General features: G+C 47.9%; 11 protein-coding genes across 11 annotated transcripts; 5 read left to right on the top strand and 6 right to left on the bottom strand.

Moving 5' to 3' along the window:
- Positions 1–14: 14 nt before the first annotated feature.
- BJ212DRAFT_1485870 (uncharacterized protein) lies at positions 15–836 on the top strand (the record flags this gene model as incomplete). The annotated part of the gene is made up of 2 exons (XM_041341041.1): positions 15–504; positions 571–836. 2 exons carry the CDS (start codon positions 15–17, stop codon positions 834–836), a joined length of 756 nt encoding a protein of 251 aa, XP_041187777.1.
- Positions 837–1,085: 249 nt separating this feature from the next.
- On the top strand, positions 1,086–2,808 carry BJ212DRAFT_1485869 (ribonuclease H2 non-catalytic subunit-domain-containing protein; the record flags this gene model as incomplete). Its single annotated transcript, XM_041341040.1, has 4 exons — positions 1,086–1,152; positions 1,204–1,576; positions 1,967–2,738; positions 2,788–2,808. The coding sequence occupies 4 exons, from the start codon at positions 1,086–1,088 to the stop codon at positions 2,806–2,808; spliced, it is 1,233 nt and encodes a 410-aa protein (XP_041187776.1).
- Positions 2,809–4,503: 1,695 nt separating this feature from the next.
- Positions 4,504–6,739, bottom strand: BJ212DRAFT_1388693 (PAP2 superfamily-domain-containing protein). The gene is made up of 8 exons (XM_041336937.1): positions 6,375–6,739; positions 6,197–6,321; positions 6,052–6,149; positions 5,685–5,999; positions 5,381–5,638; positions 4,945–5,322; positions 4,669–4,886; positions 4,504–4,598 (listed from the first exon to the last, which is right to left on the bottom strand). Exons 1-7 carry the CDS (start codon positions 6,621–6,623, stop codon positions 4,789–4,791), a joined length of 1,521 nt encoding a protein of 506 aa, XP_041187775.1. The 5' UTR covers positions 6,624–6,739; the 3' UTR covers positions 4,504–4,598; positions 4,669–4,788.
- A 1,786-nt stretch (positions 6,740–8,525) lies between these two features.
- On the top strand, positions 8,526–10,242 carry BJ212DRAFT_1388680 (uncharacterized protein). The gene is made up of 3 exons (XM_041336936.1): positions 8,526–9,416; positions 9,468–9,755; positions 9,809–10,242. Exons 1-3 carry the CDS (start codon positions 8,628–8,630, stop codon positions 10,136–10,138), a joined length of 1,407 nt encoding a protein of 468 aa, XP_041187774.1. The 5' UTR covers positions 8,526–8,627; the 3' UTR covers positions 10,139–10,242.
- On the bottom strand, positions 10,243–10,986 carry BJ212DRAFT_1388675 (uncharacterized protein). Its single transcript, XM_041336935.1, has 5 exons — positions 10,930–10,986; positions 10,833–10,881; positions 10,677–10,783; positions 10,577–10,618; positions 10,243–10,527 (listed from the first exon to the last, which is right to left on the bottom strand). Exons 1-5 carry the CDS (start codon positions 10,930–10,932, stop codon positions 10,489–10,491), a joined length of 240 nt encoding a protein of 79 aa, XP_041187773.1. The 5' UTR covers positions 10,933–10,986; the 3' UTR covers positions 10,243–10,488.
- A 1,019-nt stretch (positions 10,987–12,005) lies between these two features.
- On the top strand, positions 12,006–12,401 carry BJ212DRAFT_1388669 (uncharacterized protein). Its single transcript, XM_041336934.1, has one exon. It carries the CDS (start codon positions 12,018–12,020, stop codon positions 12,300–12,302), a length of 285 nt encoding a protein of 94 aa, XP_041187772.1. The 5' UTR covers positions 12,006–12,017; the 3' UTR covers positions 12,303–12,401.
- A 2,481-nt stretch (positions 12,402–14,882) lies between these two features.
- BJ212DRAFT_1468459 (uncharacterized protein) lies at positions 14,883–16,815 on the bottom strand (the record flags this gene model as incomplete). The annotated part of the gene is made up of 3 exons (XM_041338995.1): positions 16,114–16,815; positions 15,054–16,063; positions 14,883–14,990 (listed from the first exon to the last, which is right to left on the bottom strand). The coding sequence occupies exons 1-3, from the start codon at positions 16,793–16,795 to the stop codon at positions 14,883–14,885; spliced, it is 1,800 nt and encodes a 599-aa protein (XP_041187771.1). The 5' UTR covers positions 16,796–16,815.
- A 1,809-nt stretch (positions 16,816–18,624) lies between these two features.
- BJ212DRAFT_777635 (uncharacterized protein) lies at positions 18,625–20,381 on the bottom strand. The gene is made up of 6 exons (XM_041344050.1): positions 20,055–20,381; positions 19,960–19,989; positions 19,878–19,894; positions 19,243–19,815; positions 18,992–19,188; positions 18,625–18,935 (listed from the first exon to the last, which is right to left on the bottom strand). Coding segments are annotated over exons 1-6 (1,014 nt in total). The 5' UTR covers positions 20,250–20,381; the 3' UTR covers positions 18,625–18,933.
- A 1-nt stretch (position 20,382) lies between these two features.
- Positions 20,383–22,318, bottom strand: BJ212DRAFT_777652 (uncharacterized protein). The gene is made up of 8 exons (XM_041344051.1): positions 22,087–22,318; positions 21,996–22,020; positions 21,724–21,924; positions 21,635–21,664; positions 21,553–21,569; positions 20,904–21,476; positions 20,669–20,845; positions 20,383–20,617 (listed from the first exon to the last, which is right to left on the bottom strand). Exons 1-7 carry the CDS (start codon positions 22,146–22,148, stop codon positions 20,671–20,673), a joined length of 1,083 nt encoding a protein of 360 aa, XP_041187769.1. The 5' UTR covers positions 22,149–22,318; the 3' UTR covers positions 20,383–20,617; positions 20,669–20,670.
- Positions 22,319–22,327: 9 nt separating this feature from the next.
- BJ212DRAFT_777710 (uncharacterized protein) lies at positions 22,328–24,183 on the top strand. Its single transcript, XM_041344052.1, has 3 exons — positions 22,328–22,475; positions 22,541–24,019; positions 24,073–24,183. The coding sequence occupies exon 2, from the start codon at positions 22,549–22,551 to the stop codon at positions 24,004–24,006; it is 1,458 nt and encodes a 485-aa protein (XP_041187768.1). The 5' UTR covers positions 22,328–22,475; positions 22,541–22,548; the 3' UTR covers positions 24,007–24,019; positions 24,073–24,183.
- Positions 24,184–24,984: 801 nt separating this feature from the next.
- Positions 24,985–26,049, bottom strand: BJ212DRAFT_1485861 (uncharacterized protein; the record flags this gene model as incomplete). Its single annotated transcript, XM_041341039.1, has 3 exons — positions 24,985–25,160; positions 25,215–25,727; positions 25,791–26,049. 3 exons carry the CDS (start codon positions 26,047–26,049, stop codon positions 24,985–24,987), a joined length of 948 nt encoding a protein of 315 aa, XP_041187767.1.
- Between the last annotated feature and the right edge of the window lie 50 nt (positions 26,050–26,099).

Here is a 26,099-nt window from a genome sequence, read left to right as displayed (position 1 = left end):
TTGGCAGCTATTCAATGCACAAGGAACTCAATGCTGTGAAGGGTGGTAATACTGCCATGATGGCAGTCTGGGATTCAAAAGAGAGTTCTGATAGGCCCATTCTCCTTGCAAATAAGGACAATGATGCAACAACTTGCCTGTCGTCATTATCAGATGGTTCATCGGCTGCAGTTGAGCGTGCACTCAAGCTAATGAAACGTGGAGCAGCCAAGCTGATTGAGATCACAGGCAATATACTGAACCACAAGGACGACAAGAAGGGACTTCAGGACTTTCACCGTCTCATGATGGAAGAGTTGACTGACAGTGCTTGTTCTTCATTCCCCGACACCAGCAACACCAGGTACCAAACATATGGTGCAGCTGCATGTCACATCATCAAATTTTGGCCCCAGTACATCAAACTACTCAAGCTTGCACATATTTCAAAGGAGAATGAGACATTCAACCATATGGAGAAGAATCTTTATGCTGGCCTTCATTGCTGGAGAACTCGCTTGGAATGTTTTTGTTTTGCCCTTAATGACCAAGCAATTTCACAGCCATATGCTTGACATGTTCGTGGGCCAGGGACTGCCAATCTCAACATTCTGGATCTCAGACCTCTCCACGATGATGTTAAAATACATCTCCAAGCTCTTGTTGATAATCTTGACCTTCTCTTGTTGTGTGAATCCAGTCACAAGCTTGGTGCACTCTGGGGGGAGCCTTGGGAAGATCCAACCACCATCACTGCCTGTCTCAATCTTTACGACAGCCTTACCTTGGAGCAGCAGGACCTTGCAAAAGAGCTTCTTTGTGCATTTTTCAAGGGCAAACTCAAAACCTATGAATGATTTATGCTCGAGTTTGCACCTGGTGGTCTGGTCACGACATCAACACAAGCCGAAAGGGATGCAGCTCACATGCCTGCCACAAATGATGCTAATGAAGGTATAGAAACTTAATCAAAAGTTGTTTGCTTATTAGGAACTGTCCTAGGTGCACTGGGCTCTTGGTGTTTGGAAGCTCATCATAATGCGAAGGGCTCTGATGATCTTTTTTCTGATCAGTTGATGTTCAACCACAATAACACACAGGCCTTCATGGATGCACACTTTACAACCAATGACCATAAATACACGATGCTTCTAGCACGGAAGAAGGAGAAGAGTGGATTGGTGAAGAAAAAACGGAAGATTCTTGTTGCCCATGCATGAGCAGTCGCGAGAAAGAAGAAGCAGAAGGCTGTTGAGAGGGCACCAAAGAAGGCACACATCACAGAGACACTCAATGCTACACAGATTGTCTTCAATTCAGTCGTTATCGAAAAAATGAACGTTCGAACGCTTGATGCACAACTCGACAAGCTGAAGGCTCTCGGTGTCCCAGACATCAAGCCAAAGTCTCAGTGTGGTGTACAGGCTGTCAAACTCCAATCTCTCATGACAACACTTGCATCTTACTTCAACATGCTGTTGCAAACTCCAGTGGAGCCAATTTCGCCTCAAAACCTGGAGGACACCACAGATACCCACGGAGATGAGCTTATTGAGTCCTATGGGGAGGAAGACGATATGGACTCTGATGATGAGTAGTATGATTCCACACGTTCTTGTTGATTTTTCGCTGCTGCGCATGCTCATTGTCGTTCCTTCAACATGGTCTTACTCAATATTTGCATTATCACCATGAAGATAAAAAATGATGCTACAAAATTTTGTAGAGGTATTCTACAGCATATAATATACATCCTCGAACACGCCGTTCATTGATTTGCTGTTGCGTTCTTGCACAACGGCGGCGGGTCACCCAAGAGTCGATGATTCTGAAGTATGCGCATTATGTAAGCGTCACGGTAGCTACATCCAGGTTGCCCACCCCCATATACAGTAATCAAAGTCGTTGAATGAATGTAGCAGGATCACGTGACCATTGACATAGAGCTTGAATTCTCAGATGAAAGCCCTTCTGATCAACCAACCAGCACCACCAGCATGGAAATATCACCGGTTACTCTTGACCTCCCAGAATGCTCGCCCAATCTCATGCCATTTCACATTTCTCACTCAGGGCCCGCACCAATATCCACATACTTTCGCGTCAAGCCCTCGACGCCTTCTAGCCCGCACCTTTCCCTTACACAAAACACGTCCAACGAAACACACCTGTCCACGGACAACAGCCAGAACACCCTTGTTTCTAAAGACTCCCAATTCTCCCTAACTATAATTGCCGAATCACAGTCTGCTTTATTAGAGGAGGATTCACAGGCATGTCCTGCAGGAGTGAGCGCTTTGATAGCCGACGCAGATTCTGGTACTCAGGCCAGCCCATCAAGCGAATTGGCTCGTGCGCCACCCGCGGCACCTCCAGTAGAACATAGTCTCAGCAATAACTTTATCGCAGCATTCAGAGGGAGGCAGGTACACGGTCGTACCGTTGACCTACCACAAGGTTACGGTGGCATAGTCCTTAGTGCACCGAGCAGTGATGCAAACAGTCAAGGCGATGACATTGCGACGGCTGAAACAATAGCTCAAACTAGACGCAAGAGTCGAGCGACACGAACATGCAGCCGACAGATGGAGACAGATGAAGACGATGCGGTGGACGATGACTCGCGTGTTGAAATTCGGAGACTGACCCCGGTCTCAAGGTTTTCTTCCTTGACTGTTTGGTCCCCAGACGTACCGGTGGATGAGGGCAAAGACGAGTGTCTTAGATCCTTGACGGAGTGGACAAAATTAGCGGCAGAGGTACATTTTCATGTATATTCAGTTAGCGTGTTGTGATCCATTTTCAAAGATTCATGCCTATGACGCATAATGCGTTGGTCTGCATTTCTCGGATGAACATGAAACATCAATGATGAACTGTAAGAACGCTTGAACGATATGTTACTATACACGTCTTCTGTTGGCCCTGGTTTGGATAATCTCGGCACTCCATTATGCACAGTAATCGACCTGATCTATGCCTTTTTGCCATATAGTCTTTAGGGCTAGATCTGGCCGCTTACTGTGATCGCTGACTACCATCGGAACTTCTACAGGATCATTCGAAGAATATTTTCTAGTACTGTTGTATGGGGCCGTGAACTCGCAATTTAAATGTGTTGGCTTTTAGGTATAGCGACTTGCCTATTCACTTGCGTGCTTCTGTGAGCTAAGCAACATAATTCCGCTAAGTAGGTTACTCTTGTCAGCTTTCGACTTACTCTTTCTCGTATTTTAGCGTCAATCTGCGTCACTCGTAATAATACCATGCCTGCCCAACACCCAGTTTTGATTATCGTAAATACCAACGCAGCTATCTCGACCATCGTGCTATCGTTGGTTCGTCATTACCGAGATGTTGACACTTGGGAGTGAATGACGTGCATGGAGGGTGTTGCGATTGGACTGCATCGCCTGCAATTTTCTGTGCAATAGGTGTGTAATTTCCTCCGTGTTTATCTTCCGAGGAACTCTGGCGTCTTTCTCAACTGCTCGGCATCTTGCAGATGTTAATAGGCACATTGTGTGTACACATATCGTGTCCTGAAGATATGATGGTGAGGGTCCATATGAGATTCATCGCAAATGTAAACTGACAAGTTCTAAGAAGGGCAGGCATAGTAGGGAAAAGTGCAATAGAGATACGACGACAAGCACTGAATATTGTACAATGTTGAAGGTGACGAAATCGCGATGCGATGATGTGCAGTTGGGACCGCTCCGATGCATCAGCCCGAGGCAGAACGCTCAGAATTCTTACCAGATAGAATTGTATGGAAGCTGATCTGGATGGATGGTTGACCCCAGCGCCAGCTCCTATTCTGGATGCTACGCGCACCCTGGGACGCATTTTATACACTGCGCTGCATTGGTGGTACCCAGAGGAAGCATTGAGCTTGATGCGAGCTGCATGGTACATGGAGAATACTGGGGGAATTACCGAGACAAGTGAGTCTCCTGTTCTGTTCAGTGCATTCGGGAAACTGACCCTAGACTTAGTTAACAAAGAAACTTATTCCAGCAATTGACATACAGAGATGGGTCAGATACAATGTGATGCTACATAAATTTGTAGGTTCTGTCTAACACAAGGCATCGCCCCATGGACAACAAACAGTGTGACACTGAGCATGCACCTGTTGTCTATTTAATACCTAGCATGAGTCTTGACGGAGTTCACGCGCACGGTTGTCAGAGCGAACAACTCGCTGATGGGTCACATTCAATGATTTGTAAGAGCGCGTACCCAAAAATCGAGCCATTCCTGGGACATTGGAGATGATGTTGCGCGTGTAGAATAAAGAGGACATTGTATTTATGTTCACTGGTACCTCCTTTAGATACGGATCGGAAACTAAAGGAACAGAAGAGGATTGTTGCTGCTGCCGTCGAAAAAGTTTGAACATTGGGCGCTGTTGCACGCACGATCCTGGGAGCTATATCGGAGCACCGTCCAAGGTATTTTACCTGAACCAACGACCTTGTTCTCAGGGGGCAAAGTCAGCACACCCACGTACCCTGAATTGTCTCAATGCCACAATGAAAGATTTCGCGTGTAGATGCAGTACTACAGACTCCTGCTCACAGGCAACGTGTACATGGCGCTAATTTTAATCCCCCCTAGCCAGAAAGTATCAAGTACCAATTTAGTTTTCATCTTGCTCATTAAAAAATCGAAGACGGCTCTCACATCACATTGCCCAAAGGCAATCACGCATGAAATCAAGGAGGATTCAAGTAGCATGTCAAAGAAATACCAACATCCACAATTAGTTACTACATACATCATTCATAGCCAGTAAAGCTATCATCATAGCTTGACGCCCCAGCCCAAAAGGGCAAATGTAACGGGCAAACCTTCGCCAGCCAAGATTGCCATGCCAGCATAGACCACTACCTTCGTCAACACTGATACAAGTTAGTCCCAGAATTCGACGTCTATCAAAGAGGCGGACAGTGCGCTCACCATCAGCATCGTAGTGCTTAACTTCCTTGCGTTGAGATGGCCCGTTGCTATTCTCGAGCTCGGATCCGCTGTAATTTTCTCCATTGACTGATGGTGAACCGTCATTCGACTTCACACCTCTTCGCTTGACCTCACTTGTTCTTCCCAACGCCGACCTTTCCCTGATTGCGCTAACCTCTAGGACACCAGGAAGGTCGATAACACTCGGAATCGGGCGCAAACTGCTTTCAACTGGCATGTGTTGGTAATCTGTTGCAGGGGTATAGAAGCGTCGATGTGGCAGATCAAAGGAGGATGCAAGAAGACGGAAAAGAGGAGGAAGAACGAGGTGCAGGAGCGACTTGGCGAGAATTCGCCATACAAAAATTACGAGGATGCCTGCGCAGATATATGTAAGTATGAATGAAAACGGGATGGAAAAGAAACGGAAACGGACCGACGGTAACTTTGGCACAAGCTAGAGTCCACCATGAAGCTCTATCCTCCCAAGTCCACACGGTTCCTTGAGATCCAGGCATCACGGAACTTAAGAAGCGCTCGTCAACACCAGAGTACACGCTGTGCCACCGGCATAGTGCAATTCCAAGGAAGACAGAGACAAACGCGATGGCATCCTCGAAGCATGGGCAGTCATCAACAGGATGTGGGTGGTAATGTACAAGAAGTAGACAGATGGGAATCATTGTCAGCGGAACTGAAAAGAAATGAGTAGGAATACCAGCAAGGATGGAAGGCATCACCTATCCAGTGTGCAGTTGCCAGCCAATTCCCAAACGTCTCTTTCATAATCACATAGGCCCCCCAGATTACCACCCCAAGGAAGACACCAACCGCACAGTCGGTAAAGGAATGCATGCCTGTGTACAATCGGCCGAAGACTACAGTCACGGCGTATATTACAAGGATGGCGCATGACCCATAGTAGAGCGACGATGAGATTGCGTTTGATTGAATGTAGGCGCTTCTAACGTAGCCGAAGATAAAAAGCGCCATGGATACGCTGTTCGTAGAATGCGTTGAGGGAAACCCGTACTCAAGGTGGTGCGTCCCGATCGCTGGAAGAATGCAGTCGATAAACTTTGCTATGGAGGAATCGTGTTCACCTACTCAGTCGCGTTACAGGAGGGGCCAATGGACGAGGTGAACAAATAAGGTCCTTCAAAAACGAAACAATGTAGACTCCGGAAGCCAAAACAATCACCAGGCTGCTCGCGTTTTGAGTTGCAATAATTGACAGATAAGTAGATCGTACCCTCGTCCGAGCTCCTCGTAGCCAAAGAAAAATGTTAACGGTAGGCCAATCATGAAGAACGTATGGGTTCCAAGAGTTGAACTATAGAGGAAATACAAGTCCAACCACGGGTGTCGTATGGATTCCTACAGAAAGTCATGAAATACATGGACATGTTGAAACAATAAATAACACTAGCCTGCATCCGGGCCAATATTAGACTTTCTCGTTTCATCGAACTGAGAATTCGGGCTCGTATAGTTGCTCTCCACCATGGAAGTACGGTTTCGTACACATCCTCAACATACGGTGCGTCGGTGCGTCCTTGCTTGTCTAGCTGGAAATGATCTAGTTTATCGTGATGAGTGGTGAGGATGGGTATCTTGTGTTCGTCATGAAAAGTGACAGAGGGTGGCGCATGCGCGTTGGACGCCTGAGTCGACATCATGGGCCAGTTTGGTTGTTGTGGAAGCGTGCACAATTCAGTTGAAGGCGCGCGAGGAGCAACTGTAAAAGCCCAGAAATAACCTTTGGTGAAAACGTGCGAACATTGCTTACAAGTACCTTATCATGATGTTACTCCAGCTTGCTGACAAGTTGGGTTACTAGTACAAATACGTAACCTAGTGACGCATCATCAACGTTCTGCGGTCTTCTACTTTCAAGGTAATATAATATTTACGACCATGGTTGAAGTATCAGTAGAGCTCCTGTATCGCAAGACGCTGCATCATGCGGCATTAATGATCATCGACTCGAGTGTCAAACATCCAAGTTGTACATACGAACTTTGGAAAAATTGGTAAGTGACCCCACGAGTGCGCAATACATGCTGTGCTGGCTGCTTCTGTCCTTGTTATCAAGCCAAATGAATCGTATCGTGCCAAGACCCGCACTACTTCCAGTGCTCAGGATGACATCGGTGACAACTTGCAATTCCGAGACGCTTGCTTATTGCAACTACAGCGGGGTGTCGTTCTCTAGCTGCTGGTATCCTCGCACGGCCCGCTGGCACACTACATAATGGTCTTGCTTGGTGGTAACGGCAGACACCACAGATGTCCTCTCTTCCAAGATCTCGATTGCTCGTGCAGCAGTAAAATTTGTTCAGAAGCAAACACATTGTTCAACTCCTGTCGCACAGGAGTTTATAACACCATGCTGGTGAGTCATGTAGTCAAATCCAGATCACAAACTACTCATAAGTACTCACACATTTTGGTGTTTTGCAGCCGCTGCAGTGATGATGACAAGTGCAAAAGACAGGACAGCGCTCAGTTGCAGCGTCACTGGCAGATACAGATGCCATCAAAGCAGCAACGATGACGAGGACAAAGGAGAACCACGTTTCTCAAGGGGACTCAGATATGTACTAGGATCTCAATCCGATGATTTGTTATCACTTCCGCGGCGTTGTCGGCCAAACCCTTGATGGGAGGCGTCCTATTAAACCTCGCAGAGGGTAAGCGTAATTTGACAAAATCGCAGTTGGCCCACCATAGCAGTGGAGAAACCAAATTTTTGGCATGTAGTACAGGTACGGGCATGATTATCCTCGATGATCAGATGGACCTGGAAGGTGAGCTCCTTAGCTTCATGCGCCACTGGCACTTGTCATCTTCTATATTCAAAGCTGCTCCTTGCGCTGCATGTGTTGGTTGTTACTTCAAGTTTGCAATATAACCAACTTGAAGCCTAAGTGGCCTGCTTCGGGCTGCCAGTGATCTTGTTGACATTGAAATTTACTCATCAGTTAATGCATGTCAGCTCTCTGAATATGGCGGAAGAACACAATTTGAGATCATCTATTACATGCAAGGATATTTGGCGCAAAAAATATGTCGACGCTCATCCCATCATAGAACAAGCAAGGCTCGACAAACGAAATGAGCCCATAAATAGTTGGGTTCGAAGGAGCGAACACTCACTGGCACGTCAGCGAATGGTGCAAGCTTCCAAGTTCCCGTTGTTTGCAAATGCAGTGATTACTGAATCATTGTTGACAGCGAGGCCAATAATACTGATTTAGAGCGCAACCAGACTGTGTATGCCATCGTTAAAGCAGATGTCTCGACTGGTACTGCCGCCACCAAAGGCCAGGATTGTCATGTTTTGTTAATTCGATCTCGTTACTCGGCAACACCCTGGTGTCTTCTCAAAGGCGAAATTATTCTTCTGCAAATGTATTCGCAGTCATCGAGTGAATTGGAAGAAGAGTAGTGGGACTCTGAGCGTGAAATGAGTTCGAGAATCGAGACTTCGAGTCTCGACTCACTTCAGACCAGCCGCGTCAATCACGTGATCGTGTAGCTGTTGAAAATTACGCGACGCGTTTGACAAGCGTGGACAATTATTGTTCCGGTCCACATCTTGATCAAAGCGACGATCGGAGACAGTTTTAAAAGATCCTCTTCCAGTCTCTTGTTCAACCACCCTAGTTCTGCAGAGATTAATGATGGTCTCTAAACGACCGTTAGACGTCTATGAAAGCCCTTCAGCATCACCCCGTGGTCCTAAACGTCGACAACTGTCGCGTTCTTTACCGCCGTCGTCGCCGTTCACCTCAGCTTCTTCATTGTATGCAACACCCAGAACACCTAGTAGTCTCAGAAACTGGAAAGTGCCCTCTGACTCTCCTACCAACCCATTTGGTCGCGCTCGGCGGCTGACAACGAGCACCACACTTCCCCGCCCTTCTTCGTATGCGAAGCACTTACCACTTCGCTTCCAGCTTATCCGCCCGGATGGTGACGGCAGAAGCCACGCAAACAAAGATGGGGTCTACAGAGTCGTTCAAGTCCCTCTGACCTACACACTCGGTCACCTGCGGAAGCTTATCAAGTTTGTCTTCCAGCCAGCGAAGGAAAGCGAGATGGGCGGATCATACCGTTTTCGACGTGCCGCACGGCACGCCAGCATCCCACTACATGCAAAGCACCCAGTGTCCTCTTCGTCCAAGGGTAAACAAACAGCTCTGGGATTCGATCCTGAGCCAGGGCATTTATTCGAAGTGCAAAAAGACATAGAAATTTCGCGCTCTGGGGAGATAACAAGCGGGAACACAACGGTCAAAGCGTCTACCACAAGAGACCCGTATCACTATCCTGGCAATGGCTCAGAGGGTAGCTTGCTTGACGCTGAAGATGGCGAAGACGACATTTGGCAGTGGGAAGCGGAAGAGGACTTCAAGCTTTCGCAGCTCTGGGCTCCGGGCGGGGACCTTGAGAAAGGTATCATATATGTACGCCTTTTGTCTTTTATGCTCCTGGACAAATCTCATGTTCATGAATAGCATCACGACTCTACGATTCAAATTCACATAACATTAAACACGAAGAAGATCCCAGGTCGCAAGGGCGTTGGCAATAAGCCTTTCCTCTTCATGGCGTGGGGCTCCATAGACCTATTCGCACCACCTTCGGCAACGTCTTCCATTATCCTCACTGGCATTGAAGTAACCCGGTGGAATGGTATATTGGCGTTTGAGAAATTCTTGAAGGCTGAGGAAGAGCAGGAGCGCCTAGAATGTGGCGTAGGGGAAGAGGATGTTGATGCAGAAGAGGAAGTTGATCCTGATATCGTATGTTCCCTTCTGCGCCTTGATATGCAAATATGCTGACCAAATTTTTGTAGTCATCGTCAACTCTTCCCATGTGCTCCTCCATCGGTTTTTCATCGCCCTCGTCACTTTCTTCATCAATCTTCTCCCTCGCCTATTCATCCTCTGCCTCTTCAGCTATCACCCCATTCCCCGCCTCACCATCAGCGAAGCGCCGTGTTGACTATGCAAACAAACGAATGCTCGAGTTGACGAAGAAGGTGAGCAAAACTCCGAATGACTGGGATGACGGGGATGACAAGAGGGAAGAAGAGGACGATGAGCTTGACGATGATGAAGACCCTGCAGCGGAAGAAAAACCAAGTGACTGGGATCCTTTCGGGCCCGACGAAGCTGAAATATGAAGTATTGTTCACGTCGGTTGATTAGGTTATACATATGAGCGATATACTATATAATCTGGCATATCTTCTGTTCACACTAGGAACATCATAGCGATTTTGACATGTGTCAATATGTACAATGGCATTCTGAACAAGTTCTAGACCCGGAATACAGTAACGCACCCTTTCGGCACCGCTCTGGAATATCAGGGAGCATTTCATGTTTCCCCCTGGCCAGTTCAGTCGACAGTCCCAAAAGACGCAAAATTGAGAGGGTCAGGTAGGGCTGGCAATATATATATGATGAAGGATATAACCGAATGGGACAAGATGATCCGTCTTATTAAAACATACACTCCCAGCTACCCGTCCTAGCTCTCGCGAGACTGGTCCTTGTACTGTTTTGCCCACTACAAAAGAGTGAGCAAAACTAGGAGCACACAAGGTGGAAGAACGTACCATCATAGACGGAATCGGTCGGTCAGGTTGAATGTGTCTGACCTGCTCAAGCAACGCGAAATAAGTACGATTGCAAGAAACGAGAAATCAAGTTTCGCACCTCACGATCTGCACTGACAGTCCAGACTCCGTACGCAATGGCAAACATACCAGCAAAAGTTATGAACGTGTTACTCCGCCAATTCGCAGGACGGGCCCACCAGCCACCTGAGGCATTGTCAAGTTCAGTAGCTCGGAACTAGCCGCTTGGACATACCAGCAGGGGACCACACATGCTTCGGGTATGGATATCTAGCACCACCTCCCTAGATGCATTTCAGTGTAAGGTAACATACACGTTGAGATAACCTCACCATGTTTTTTGGGTTCTGCAGAAGTCGAGTGTATTGAAGTGTTGAACGAAAGCAGCGAAGAGTTCAGATTATGTAAGACTGTTCCCGTCAATGTCCGAAGCGGCGAAGCACCAGTAGGACTCACGGTTCCTCCTGCGCGGCATGCGCCTCGTCACAACTTACGGTGTTCAAGCTGTGAGCCCTGCACACTCTTTGCATTTGCATTCTCTGGTCTACAACTCGTGACCTCACTTGCATAGATAAGATGCTAGAGCTCAAGGGGAAGAAGATACTGCTGAAGGGAAGTCCGCTAAGGAGGTGATTTCATTTGCAGCACCTTGAATCGCTGTCGTCGGATCCCAAGGGCAATCCACTCATCGTGCAGCATTGACACGCAACGACGTATGTATGCATAGGCACATACATCTACTCGAAACATTCTATATTTTTTGACAGAATGTCCACCGGATTATATCTGTATACAAAGTGTATCATAAATGCCACATCTTCCTCTCCCGGCCCTCAATTCGGCGTGCTATAATGTCGAAAGCCCGTGCTGACCGTCCTGTTTTGTCTAGCAACTCAAAAGATTGGTCGGTCATGCCGCTCAGGTGCTCCAATTCAGCTGGCACGCCCTCTACTATCCGTCCTTTGCGTTGACGGTACATTAATTACCACCGTGACAATCCGTCCACAACTCGCTGCGGCTGTATACATAATTGCAAACCAAATAAATAGCACGAACTTCATTGGAATCTCTGTCTCCTCGCATTGGATAACTTCACCCTCAATCGCAACAGTCACTCTTAATTATCTCACATCTCTATCAACACCATGTCTTCTCTACTCTTTAATGCACTAAAGGTAGAACCCATCTTTCATCATTTATTTACTTTCTAATGGTCATAGATCTCGACTTCGGATTCAATCAGACAACGACGGATTAGAATTGTCCGTCCGAAAAGCAGCCTCACGTCCGGTTCTACGGATATGCAATCTCTCGCGAATGGCTAGTCCGATTTGCGGAGCAACACTGCCCAGAAGAATTGCGCGATCGCAATACCAAATGCTATCAAACCAATGCCATCCTACGAGCATACGAACGCCTTATGGATCTAACAGGCATCAGTGATTTAGATCCCATCACTTGCTTTAATCCCAAGGGTGGCTCGGTGCCTCCCGAGTGGATCGCTGTGTATGATGGTGACTACGACGACGTGCTCTCCGACGAAGAACTTCTGGCCTTTCAAATTCAGACAGTTTACGAGCTCACTGTGTGCTCGGATGAAGAAGACTCCTTTGAAGAGCGTCCTAGTCAAGAACAGATGGACTACATCACCAACTTGGTCGGGCATGGACCGCAGTGGTGGATGGGTTGTAGGAGAGTATATTGAGTGCGAGTGGCGAAGACTTAGAACGAGATGCCTTTTGTATGTAAATTGTATGCAGTACTACTTGTATATAACCCAGGCATCATGCATCAAGCACGCGACTTCAAGGTATAGAACCAAATGCCGGCCTGAGGGCGACCGCAAGGATATTCTGTCTGCTTCGCTGCAGTCGATGGAGTCTGCGAGGCATTCACGTCGTGTAACAATGATTGGAACTTCCGGAACTAATCTAGACGAAGCGGTGCTCAGTAGGCAGGAAAAGTGACAATATTGACATAACTCGCACTAGGCGAGGGTGATTACTGGCGATTAAGAATGTAGTAAACATATACCAAGTGACCAAAGTTGGTATTCGAACTGACACATGCCATGGACTCCAAGGCGTGTCTCACGTGCTCGTCACGAGAACGAACACCTTACCGCTCTCTGTTTCGTGCTTGACAGTGATCAAGTGGCAGCGATATCCAAGAGAAAGCGTCCTGCATTCTCTGGGAACGATAAGTCAGTTCTGGACGATGAGACACCTAGAGTACTTCGACAGCTTAACAGTGGCTCTTCAAATTGATGCCGATGTACGAGGCAGATACTCTGTCGAATTGTAAATTTGTTCGTGGCACGTGGCAGGACTGTTCCAGTGACACCATCGATGGCGCCACAACGGTCTCGATACCGACCACAAGACGAGCGACATCGGGAAAGGGCCCTTGCGAATTTTCAGAAGCGTCACAATGTGCAACAACTGCATCAGGGTTGTTGTGTTTATTTAGCTTGTTGATTTTGGTATTCTGAAGAGCCTTCTCTGCGAGCTCGATTTTGTGCTGTAGCTGCGGGACAAGCACATAGGTACGATACTTATTTCTATACTCTTGAGCGGGGGGTGGCGTGCCGTTCGATACAAACGGAGGGGATAACGATATCCTGGATACAAACATGGCTAGTCATACGGAACTTGGACCGCCCAAGGATCCATTTGAATAGTCACGTCTGTCTACCGATATGCCTGGCTAGCCACGATGCCCAGGCGGTTTGACAGGGGTCGTAGATGGAAATTAAGCCAACCTGCTCAGTCGATTCCTTGATCGCGACCTAGATGGCAGAGGCGTCACCTCGAGAGTACCCGCAGCTTCAGGGAGGCAATATATCTCCCCACCTTGTGGGAATAAGACCGTGTAATCCGTAATTTCAAGTGGAACGTCGTTTGTGATGCGGTAGCAGCAGAATAACCGAGAGCGTGGATGTTGTATGATACGGAGAAAGGTCCATGGAAGGACATGTACATTTTGTGGGGTCCAAATCTAGCACAGCTGAGTAGATCCTTTAAATGCAGTCATAAATTAAATTAATTCGAAATACATACGCGAGCGAGGCAAGATTACTCGAATGATTCAACGCCATTAAGCCTTGGTTTGGATTTGAAAGACAATGATCGGTTTCGAGCAAGTTCTGAGTGAAGCTGATGGATAGAAACGGTATACAAGTCAGATCGGTTACATACTACCTATCATATATCCTCCAACACCTTCCATGAAGGAAATTGTGGGGGCTGGGCTGTGGAGCGCAGCAGCATATGCTTCGTGGATGGAAAGATGCGGACGCTGTGCGAATTTAGTCAGCTTACGCAGCATTGCCGATTCGATAACGGCTTGACGTACTGAACTCAGCTAGGACTTCAGCCTTTCAAAGGTTGAGATTATCATTGAGCAAATGATCGAATATGGGTCTTTGCATTCTTGATAACTTTTTAAAATCGTGGACAGACTCTGTCCCTGCAATTCGAAAGGCGTTTGGGTCATCTTCTAAGTGTATGAAATACGATGAGTCACGGTTGCGTTTGTGGTGTCATAAGGATCCAACACAACATTGTCAAGAGAATCTATAACAAAATCTAGAGTCGTGGTGCGGTTGAACAAGAGACAAGTGTCATCAACAAGTCGGCCTAGGAGGATGAGCAACTCATACTGCAGTGCTGTAGCGAGATCCAACGCGCCAAATTACAAGTCTAATATAATAACATTCCAATTCCATTCTCACATATCTCATACGTACAAAAAAGAACAACAAACAAGCTATAAAAGACTACTATTTGGAGGGAGTAAGTATGTAGCGGTGGCGGTAGAATGCACGACACGATCGGAAGAGCGAAAAGGATATTAATGGGGAGCACAAATCGGAGATGAGAAAGGGGGGGCATAAGGATCGTGATCTGACGAGCATCCACGCACAGCAAATATATAAAACGAAACAGACGTGGGGAGAGAGACAAACAATTCAATTCGTTGGGACGAAATAGTCGTTTGGAGATGGAACATTCTGAAATAGCCGTTGAAACGAAATTCGATCACAGCAGTAGGAAAATCTTTAGATGATCAGACCACAGAAGGCGCAGAACGCAAGAGCGGAGGCGGAGCGGGGGTTGGACTAGATTACGAAGAACGAGAAAAGTATTCGGATGCGATGCTGTTATTGCAAGTTCAACGACGAAGAGAAAGGAAACCATTGGCTGGGAGCAAAGCGCGGGGACGATGAAAGGAATCAGGAGAAGACAAAGAAGAGGGCGAAGACAGAAGCCAGACCCGCCTGCTTCTACTTCTTCGAGATCGTCAAGCTTCTCATACTCTCCTCCAAAATATCGCACACATTCGCCTTGTACGAACATGTACTCGGTCCTGTCGCTGACCCACTCCCACTTGGCTGTGTCTTCTCCGCCATACCCAGAGGTAACGACTGCTTCCTCTCTATCATATTCGAAGGCACCATCAAGGAAGAGGGAGATGGTTTGCTGAGCACGGGCTCATCGAGATCAACGACTCGGACGACTGCCCGGCCTTCGAGGACCTTGCGCACTTTTTCTGCGTCCCAATCCTTTCTCATCACACTTCCACTTCCACCTACACCAGAACCTGCACCAGGCCCAGACCCAGAAAACGCCTCCCAAAACGCGCTCCCAAGCTTGCCGAGCAACGTCTGCGACGCAATAGCAGCAAACGCAGCCTGTTCCCTCGTAGGTACCGGTGCTGGTTTGAACCCAGGGGATGAAGGAGGCGAAGGATACGCGTTCTTCCCACCGAGTCCTTGCGATTTCGAAGAAGGCGGTGATGCGAAATACGCAGGTTTGAGGCCTGAGGCCAATCCATGCGGTGTATACCCCATCCCATGGGGGTTTGCATGAGCATGCTGCGCAGCCATCTTACCCCACAATTGCATCCGATACGCATCGAGGGTCTTGAGCGTGAATGGATTTGTATCCGCAAAGGCATCGAATGCGCCTATGCCCATTCCCAGCCCCGTGCCTATACCGAGGCCGTTGAGTTGGCTGTTCGTCTTCTCGACGATTGAGCCTGGGCAGTGTAAGGCAGGGTTGATGTTCTCTTGGAGAACGCCTTTGACGCCGACGGGTGGGATGAGCGTCGTATGTACAGGTGTAACGCCCATACCGCCGAATCCACCCCAAAATGGGCGTGCGCCCAGACGTGGAGATGTAGGGAGGTCTTTTTGGGTGTTTGGGGTGATGAGTGGGGTTGTTGATGGGACGGATACGGGCGTAGGTGTGGGTGAACCAGGTGGAGAGAGGGGCGCGCCTGTTTGGAGTTCTGCTGGGGGTGGGAGGTCGGGGGGATTGCGAGAATCGAGGAGGCAACGCTTGAGGGCTGAAATTTCCTGACGGAGGGCAGTGTTTTCTGAGCGGGAACTGCCGAGTTCTGAGCGGATTGCGTCGATTAGGCGGTCACGTTCTGCAATGTCGCCTTCGAGGGTTGTGATATATTCTGATTGGAGGGGTCAGTGAGAAGGAAAGGGAGGTAGAGGGGATACTGACCTTTTCGCCTCACTCTAAAGTTTCGTGCGCTGATCTTGTTTCTGAGCTGGCGTTTCTCCCTGCTACTCATCTTCTTGTATTCTTCGGGACTTGGGCGCCAGTCCTCGGGTTCGAGGATCCTGAGCGGGGCAGGGTCCTTTGAGGGCTTTGATTTTCCCGCGCCTGAATTCAAGTCCTTCTCAGAAGGAGAGTATGACTTCTTAATGCCACCAGAAGCGACAGCACCACGACGAGAACGTTTAGGTGGTGCGAGCTCTGGTTCTGGCTCTAGCTCTTCGTCAGAGTTAGAATCTTGGTCTGAGTGGTCATTTGAAGTAGCAGGAGTTCCGACTAGTTGTGGATCTATTGCGAACATGGGAGTGCTTGCATCGATACTCTCAGGACTTGAGCCACTTGCACTGGCGCTACCTTGAGTTGCGCCAAAAAAGTCATATGAAGGGACTGAGAGTGATGATAGGGATGGACCCTTTGTTAACTCATCAGTGTCTAAGAATTGGGCGAAGAAGTCGTCGTCTGCGCCATTTGGAGATGAGAAAGTGAAGGGGCTTCGTGGGGACGAAGATGAAGATGAAGCTGTTGTGAAAGCTGAGGGAGCTGAGTTCAGTATGTCGAGGTTGAAAAAGTCATCTACTGTTGGGTCGAATGAGAATGAGGGTGTTGTTGTTATCGAATCGGTCAACATCTTGGTCGATATGGTCGAGTGAGTGTGTTATCTCCCTTCGTTGAGGAGGCGTGTTGCTAGTACCCCACGGAATTACCCGATGCCGATTCGGCATTGCACAACACGTATGACTCAATCCGAACCCGTCGCAATTCCACGTCTTTCCATCCGCGACACCGGCTACTGTGCTGCTGCGCTCCAGTGCACAGCCCTTTATCGCGGCACATTCTAGAGAGTGAGCTGCTTGTACACCATTCTCATCCCTCATTGTCGACACAAAGGTGCGAGCGATCACTGAATTAATTCACCACACTCCTCGCTCGCGTACCTCACGTTATTTTAATTTATCGTAAGGATGTGATTGCACTGAAATGATCTACTTAGCCGTGTTAAATTTAGACCCCGCAAATTTATGTCCCCCATGGAACCTTCAACTCTTACAATGTCCACGCTCTAGGTTATTCCACAAACGACGTTGAACTCGAATCGCGCATGTATTGGATTGCACAGTCTTGTTCCGTAGCTGTGGGTCCGACTGTCTCACGGGGTACGGAGATATGTCGCCTCTGTCAAGCTGTGGGTGCTCTCGAGGTGACTCATCTGGATTGCGATCAGGGAGTTGACCGAGCAGGTTGTCCCATTTCCATCCTTCAGGCCGTGATCAATCACGTGTGAGCTGCCTGGACCATCGTGGCTAGTTCTGTAAGACTTTTAATGACTATCAATGTTTTGCAAGTCATCAGTATACTATTGATTGCAGATATCCCCGCGCGTATCGAACGATGCGCCACCCCCCAACTCAAGAGTATAAAAATAAATATCGTACCTCCGTGCCTGCTCCGCAGCTGCTGCACGAAGTTGAGCCTCGTAGAGCTCGCAAGGTCCTTTAGAATGCCAAGACCGACAAGCTAAATGAACACAACAACCCCGATGGAGCTGTTGTGTGTGGTGACGCTTTTGACTATAAGCAGGACCCCCTTCCCGATGTCGCTCTTCTTATGACCGGTATCGAAACTTTTGTGGTGCCGTGAATGATGTCCCTGAACTAATCCTGCCACGTACCACAAACAAAATTTCAGTTCAACGGCATGTACATCGGCATCACTTCGAAGAGCAGCCGTCGAATATTCTAGGTATCCATCCAGAACTGACTTATCGTTGACAGAGAATGCAGACAGTCTTTCAATTTATTATGAGACTTTGACGATGGTTTTTTCTCCGCAGATACTTGACAGTCCTAGTCTTCCCCAACTTGTCTTGTCACTCACAGAGATCCACATCTCTACAGACAAACAGCAACCCATAACCTCCTGTGCACGCCTCTCCTACCTATTTCTTTCAGGATCTTAACGACAATTACATACCTTGTTTTTCTCTTCACAGACACCTTGGAATCGGTCAGTGCTATGTACTCCAGTCTTCTGCAACCACCTACAAGGATGCGTCATAATTTCTATACTGGAGTCTACACTGCATATCACTCGACCTACTGACCGCTCTCCAATGATATCCTAGTCGACGTCGACTTTCCTTTTCGTGCGCGAACCTTCGTATGCGACCTTCGTACTTCGACGTACTGCACTCGCTTCCTGGGTTTCAAACTTCACGCAAGGTTGCCACCTCATCGGTGTCCACTCATCCATCACATACACAGCTCGTATTTATGTAAACCCTAGGTAGGGACACATACACTAGGCCGAAAAGCCTGTGGGCTTGTCCCCACATACTACACTCATGTGTCCCTAGACATTTCTGCATCACAACTCATCCATGCAATATCACTCTCGTACATGTATCGCAACTCATTGATAATAATATCACACATTTTCCCCAGCCACTAAGCTATGAAAGTGTAGAACCACTCCGACTCAGGGCTCGTTGGTTCGACACAATCGATTGATGTTGTATCAATGTCTATGTGATGACCAAACTTCAGAGCTCGATGATATACTTGTGTCGATAACCGTAAACATTCTAGATGCTGAGTTCAGAGTTTGTTGTCTGGTCGATGACCTGGTCCAAAGATGGACTGATTATGCGATCAATTCAAGAGACGTCCTACATAAGATTTCGAGCAGATCCAATCTGAGTAAGGTATCGGTGTGATACTAAGTATGATGGTACAGGGCTGACTTGCATAGTAACTCGCGCCAGTCTTCCTCTTCGTGCAAAATTCAGAAAGACTTGCGGAAAATGATCGGAAATGTAGATACTCACAGGTAACTACTGTTCTTGTCAATTGCACGAAACCAGCGTAAAGCTGTTCTCTTTGCATCTTCTCTTTGAGAATACGAGCGGGAAATGTGTCCTCATTGCGACCTGCAGCGCGAATAACTTCCTTGTCTTGCTCTGTCATCTCAGTCCGTAAACGCAACTGATTCTGCTTATCCGCCCGAATGTGCGAGTTGATAAACCTGTGCATGGTAATCATAAGAGACCGCATTCCAATATAAGAACAGAGTACTGACTCTAGGCATGACGCAGCGCTCAAGGGCTTCTCGGTTCGAATGCCCGTAATAGCAGAGACAGACGTGAAGGGCGCGCGTGTCATCGCGACGGCAAGAGTAATATTGGGGATGTGCAATTCAGCAGTCATTGAGTTCCCTGAGTCTTCAGTACACCTATGACCAATGAACTCTACGAGTCCGACAGGATCTTCGGCGAAACCCTCTGCATTACACCTTGCTCGGGCTTCACGCCATGTGTTGAGTCGCTTTGGCGTGAGCGGAGCTTGCATGCTTGGGCTCTGCCACGCAGTGATGGCATTGACTTGCAACATCCCTTCAAGCTTTTCCTCGACAGTTGGGTCGTTGACATACAATCCACCAAAGTTAAGAACATCACTTGGCTCGATGGCGATTTCAATGCGCGCTAAGAACGGCGTGTCGAAACCGACTCGGCGGTTGTCAAGTAGGCCACACTCGAAGACGGTGGCAGTTTTGAGATACCCCATAAGCACTGGATTTACACTGAACATTCGTACGAGTTTGAAGAGCCCAGAGGAGCGCTCATCTGCATGACATGTTGGTTTGTGGGTGGACCTTTATCGAGTCCAAAACAGAGTCAGGTCCTAGTCCGCGTCAATCACAAGCAGCACTCTCACCAATTTTTCTTCTGGCACTATACAAGAGGTCACGCGACGTCAGCTCTTCATAATTTCATTCTACCCCAGTTACAAGTCCTACCTCCTTGGAACAATACCAGACGCTCTTACACTGGGGACGAATTGCGATACTCGATGAACGCCTGCAACAGTATAAACCAGATAATTGACCATCACCTTTGAGCATTTCAAAAGTTTCTCCATTTTCACCTGACATTGGGTACATTGTACGCCGAAGTACTTCTGGTTCGCTTTGAGGAATTCACTAGAAACTGCTATATCACGGAAAAGTTTGTCCTGCCCTGGATATACCGCATGAACCATACGGATACCCTTGGGAGCTGCGGAGGACGCGCCAGAGTCGGTGCTCATATTCTCGCCAAGGCGATGGGAGGTAGTTTAGTGGCGAGTTGAGCGCTAAGGGTCACGAAGGACTGATTACGAGCGTACCTATTTTCTCAGGTCAGGTGCGCCGCAGATAACAGCAAGTTCACATGATCCAGAAGCGACCCCATCTTCTTATGAAATTTAACCTGAGTAAGGCCGCGTCGATGTGATAAAGAACATCATACACAAGACTTCGATCAGAGAGCTACAAGGTACAAAACATTCAGAAAATTCAACCCGACTCAGAATAGTAAGGCCACGCCGATGTAATGAAACATAATCCAAGGGTAACTTGAAAATCACAGGTGGAGGTGAGAAGTCCCACTGATGATTCGTATCAGTATTTCCCTTCACTTGGTGCAAAATTCAGAAAGAGAGAAATCGCCGGAAATGTACACACGCACATTTACACAAAATTAGCATAAAGGTGTTCTCTTCGCATCTTCTCTTTGAGAATACGAGCGGGAAGTGCATCCTCATTGCAACCTGCAGCGCGAATAGCTTCCTTGTCTTGCTCTGTCATCTCGGTCCGTAAATGCAACTGATTCTGCTTATCCGCCCGAATATGTAAATTGACGAACCTATGCAAAGTGATCGTAAGCGGCTCCATTGCTTAGAGAATAGAAACAGAGAACTTACTCCAGACATGCCACAGCGCTCATGGGTTGCTTGATTTGTGTGCCCGTAACAGCAGAGACGCCTACGAAAGGCTCGCGTTTCCTCGCGATGGCAAGGGCAATAGCGGGGATGTGCAGCTCAGTGGTCATTGAATTTCCTGTGTCGTATGCAGACCTACATCCGACAAACCCTATGAGTCCAACAGGATCTTTGGTGAAACCCTCTGCGTTACACCTGGCTCGAGCCTCACGCCATAAGTTTAGTCGCTTCGGTGTCAGGGGAGCTTGCATGCTTGGGCTCTTCCACGGAGTGATTGCATTGAATTGCACCATTCCTTGAAGCTTCTCCCCAACAGCCCTGTCATTGAAATACAATCCAGCAAAGTCAAGAACGTCACTTGGCTCAATAGCGATTTCAACACGTGCCAAGAACGGCGTGTCGAATCCGATTCGGGGATTATCGAGCAGGCCGCAAACAAAGATGATACCAACTTTGAGGTACCCAATGATCACTGGGTTTATGGTGATCATTTGTACGAGTTTTATTAGCCCAGAGGAGCGTTCATCTTCGTGGCATGTTGGTTTGTGCTTTGACCTATCATGGCGGGCGAGTTCAATCCAAGTGTAGAGTGAGATCCCATGGGTCTGTTTTAATCGGGCATCGCTCTCACCAATTTTTCTTTTGGCACTACGCGAGAAGACACGCTACGTCAGCCCTCCATACTTTATTTCATCCACAAGTCCGAGTCTTACCTCTTTCGAGCAATACCAGACACTCTTACACTAAGGTGATTTGCGACATTCAACGAACTTCGCCTGCAAGAGTATGAATGATTTATCACCTTTGCGCACTTCAAAAGTTTCTCCAATTTCGTTTGACACTGCGTACATTGTACGCCAAAATACTTCTGGTTTGCTTTGAGGAATTCGCTCGAAACTGCTGTAGCGCGGAAAAGATTGTCGCGGCGCTCTGGATTTGACACATGTACTACATGGACAACCTTCGGAGCTGCTGAGGAGTCGCCTGAGTCAGTACTCGTGTTCTTGCGAAGGCGATGAGAGATGAATTTGGCGGTGAGTTAAGCATTGATGGTCACGGCGGACGAAGTACTACCTCATTGCAGACGCGTGTTTCAGGTCTGGTGGGAGAATCATTTGGACATCACAGTGTCAGCGTTCGTGATTGCAAACAAGGCCTTACTTACACATCATTGATGGCCCACACTTCTTCTGGTTCTAGGCGTCTTTCCCTTCCCGTCTTGCTCATATCGATCACCAAGCAAACTTGAAGTTTCCTACAAGTGATCAAGTCAACCCGAGTTCAGCATTAGGCTTGTAATTGCCGCAGACCGAATGGCATCTGGCAAGTGAAATGCACCAAGGTCCAAGAAGTTCCACGATTATCAAGCTCAAGAGCGCCAAAGTCGGACAGAAGCCGTGAGCAGACTCCAGGCCTGCACGGAGTTATATACATTCTGGGATAAGTAGCGTGGCAATAAGCCATCTCCTTCGAATCCAACACCTAAAGACCATTAGCAGTGATCAACGACTGGCTTCTATCTGGACTCTGGCCCTCGTGTCCTGAGTTATTATCGTAAGTAAAATCGATGATCCAATACCCTAGATACTAGCTCACTCACCATCAAACCTGACGTGCAGCACGAACCATGGCTCCTAGGGATTTCGAAGACGCAATCGCTCAATATGTCTTCGATGAAACCCCCATTCACTTGATCCATATTCCAGATATGAAACTCATCGATCGCGGCGCTGTTTTGCGTCACTTCCTCACTGTTGTACGAGACATGACAGAAGAAGACATCCAGGCGCAGTGCGCTGACCTCCATCTTTCTCGAGAAGATGTGATTGCGAATGTCGTGCGGAAACGTGTGCGATATGCAATTTTCTCCCACAGGTGGCTTGCCGAAGGAGAAGTGACTTATCAAGAGATGGCGGGGGGCATTCAGCCCCACGGTCCTGGATTCGCAAAGTTGGAAAGTTTTTGCGCAGCTGCGTCGAGATATGGGATGGTTTTTGCTTGGTCAGATACATGCTGCATCGACAAAACAAGTAGCTCTGAGCTCGATGAATCGCTCCGATCCATGTTCAAGTGGTACCGCAATTCCTCAATCTGCATCGCATACCTTTCTCAAACCATCAGAGTCGCTGATCTGGAGAAGGATTTATGGTTCACCAGGGGCTGGACGCTACAAGAGCTTCTAGCCCCAAAGCGATTAAAGTTCTTTGGAGCTGGATGGTTGCCGTTGACCATCCAAGATAATGATAAGGCTGATTATCACGTCATCAAAATGATAGAAAGAGTCACATCTATCTCCAGGCGCGAGCTTAGCGACTTCATCCCTGGCTCGCATGATGTCGCTAAACGTATGACTTGGGCGGCGAACAGAAAAACCACGAGAGGAGAGGACATGGCGTATTCCTTGATGGGAATTTTCCATGTCGTCCTGCCCATTGCTTATGGAGAAGGGTCTGAACGAGCATTCTTCAGGCTCGTCGAAGCTATCATCCAGACGTCGGACGATCTGCGAATTTTCAATTGGGCAGGTCGTCCCGCTATCACGAACCATCCTTCTCGAGCTCTTCCCTCCTCGCCAAGATGCTATGTCGGGCAGCCGTACTGCCCGCCGATTCGAAGAGCATTTTCACTGACAAACAGTGGGCTACGCATCAAGCTAATGATTCTGCCCGCTGAGCTGAGCTGGCCATCCAACAACCATGTGACATCTTCTCGTCAAGCCGGCTTTCACAGCGAAATTGACGGCGTGCACGTAACAGATGTCCAAGTAACAGGAAATTTCCTGTCATATGGTGATTGCGTACAGGATGCTACCGCCGATGTTGACAGCATCGTCTCAGACTATGCTCTCGGGGTATGGAACTACCGGGAGACCCCATCCGGAGATGCCGAGCTTCCTCGCAATTGCCTCGCTTTCATACTGATGCGAACAGTGGAGCCAGTACCTGTCATGAGCATCAATTTCCACTGGTGCAAGAATCCGTGGCGTAAACATCCGACTGCAAACTTCGTCGAGTTCGAATTCTTGACTGATCCCTCTCAGGAACGCCTATCTTTGACACGATTGGTTGAGTCTGTATCGCTCTGACTACTGCTACAAAGTGAGTCGAGGCTATATCCTCTAAGATGCTATATTTTAATTTTCCTGTGCAAGATTACAGCTTATGGTTGTTATAAAATCCGCTATCAATGAACTTTACATCGTTTGGTCGACATCTTCGAGTCCACCTGCTGAGCCTATCTCACTCCGATTGCCTGTCCACCAGTAGGGGTGACAAGGACCGCTACAGTTTCGTCGAGCAGTACTGCCACCCGTTCTTTCAGCTTCGGTTCAACGTACCATCTACTGCATAGCAATCAAGTCCATATGGCTGGCGATCTACCTTCACATGCGCATTCAATGCTGCGGCTGGTTCGAAAAGAACCACGCATCCTACAGACTTTCAGATATTAATTGTTCCGCTTGTATGAACATGTTCACTGTAGTACTTGGCCTGGTCCGGTCATTGTGGCAAGAGGTGACGCAGACGAGTAGTCGAACGTACGTCAAAGTGGATGTGCGACCTGCTAGATTGTACAAATAGGTTGCACCAGATTGGCACCAGACGATCACTTCCGAGAACTGATCATCAGTAATTGTACTAATGGTTATTGTTTAGGGTAACGCAAGTACGATATGGCGCATTAATATCACGACATGGGATGTGCAAGAGTCTACAAGGGTCGGACGTCACTATTAATAGACTGGGCGACTGCTGTCATATATTGATTGCAATGCAACACATGAAAAAAACAGCCAACTCTTTCTTATCATATCAATGCATTGTATTTGTTTCGTTGACTTGCTTTATGTAAAGGGGGAGTGGTTGTAACCTCTCGCAAACTGAGTGCTGGGATGATTGAACGCAGAAGTGTCGTATGAATATCATGGGCCTTAATAAACTTGCGCAACGTGAGTGAAAAAACATATACGCAGTGAAGAAAATCATACCAAGATGTAAAGCAGGACAAGAAACCGCAAGACAATCACTCCTTCCAATATCCACTTGACTGCATTCCTCTTCGCTCAAGCTGTGGCGCACAAGCTAGAATTGGCAACAAGACAATTCAACATGCCAAAGTGCGATCCCAACGATGCTCCGATGATAAGCAACGGCCCGATTATTAACCACAGTGCCGGGAGCCCGAAGATGATCACCTTGGCGGAAATGAATGAAACCTCCATCTTCATTGCGATAAGACCTGTAGGATATACGTGTTAATGCAGAACTGACAAATGAAAAGCGCAAAACATACCAAATATTAGCGTTAACGCTTCCGCGCTAGGAAGCAGCCACGAAAAGACAACAAAGAAACGGAGGATACCAGGAAGCAGGCTCATATGCCAGCCAATAACAAATCCCCTGGCAGCGAAGAGAAATTCTAGTGCAACAGCAACAGCCGTCGTCAAATAGAGAGCGTGAAGAGGTGCCCACGGAAAGAATGCGCCAAGAGCCGCAATGGACCACATCCCGCGGTTGATAGTGAGCGCGGCGAGTTGTTGCTGTAGTTGGACGCCATAAGCTTGTTGCATGAGATGCGCATCATCTGCCCAGATGATCGAGACTGTCACGATACCGTAGAGAGAGCCGACAATTTGAATGACAAATGACACGTATGCAAGGAAGCCTGCATTACAGACGGAGTGATAAAGGTCAAGAAGCTGCGTGCTGAGCCCAGGGTCCATCGACATGACGCCAACGGTCTTTTTGGGAGTTGCGGTGGAAGTGTCTGCAAGCCATGCAGCAAGGACCGTGCGCTTTGCTAGACCTGAGTTCAATAGTAGGGCACCCTCAACGCCTCGAACCGAGAGGCATGGATGCAACCACTTACCCGTGTACCTTTGCTCTGCAACATAATTACATGTGGACGTTCCCGAGACACCTGGATCATCTCTGTCTTGATTATAATATCTCACGAAAGAACTCTGCAGTCGTGACTCTTCAATGGCCGCAACAACCTCATTGGATTTTCCGATGGAAAGAAAAATAGAGGCAATAACCCAGGTCTGGCACCATCCAATTGCCGCAATGATAGGTGTTGATAGCCAGGAATAATTGAGGATGAACTGTCGAACACTGTCTATCCACATGCTACGAGTCTCAAAGCCCTGCACCTGAGGAGTCTTGCAGATAGGCCTTG

This window comes from Suillus subaureus, assembly GCF_016647635.1.
Source record: "Suillus subaureus strain MN1 chromosome Unknown BJ212scaffold_46, whole genome shotgun sequence".
NCBI lineage: Eukaryota > Fungi > Basidiomycota > Agaricomycetes > Boletales > Suillaceae > Suillus > Suillus subaureus.
The sequence above is the reverse complement of the archived record's forward strand: the minus strand, read 5'-3'. Positions and strand labels throughout refer to the sequence as shown.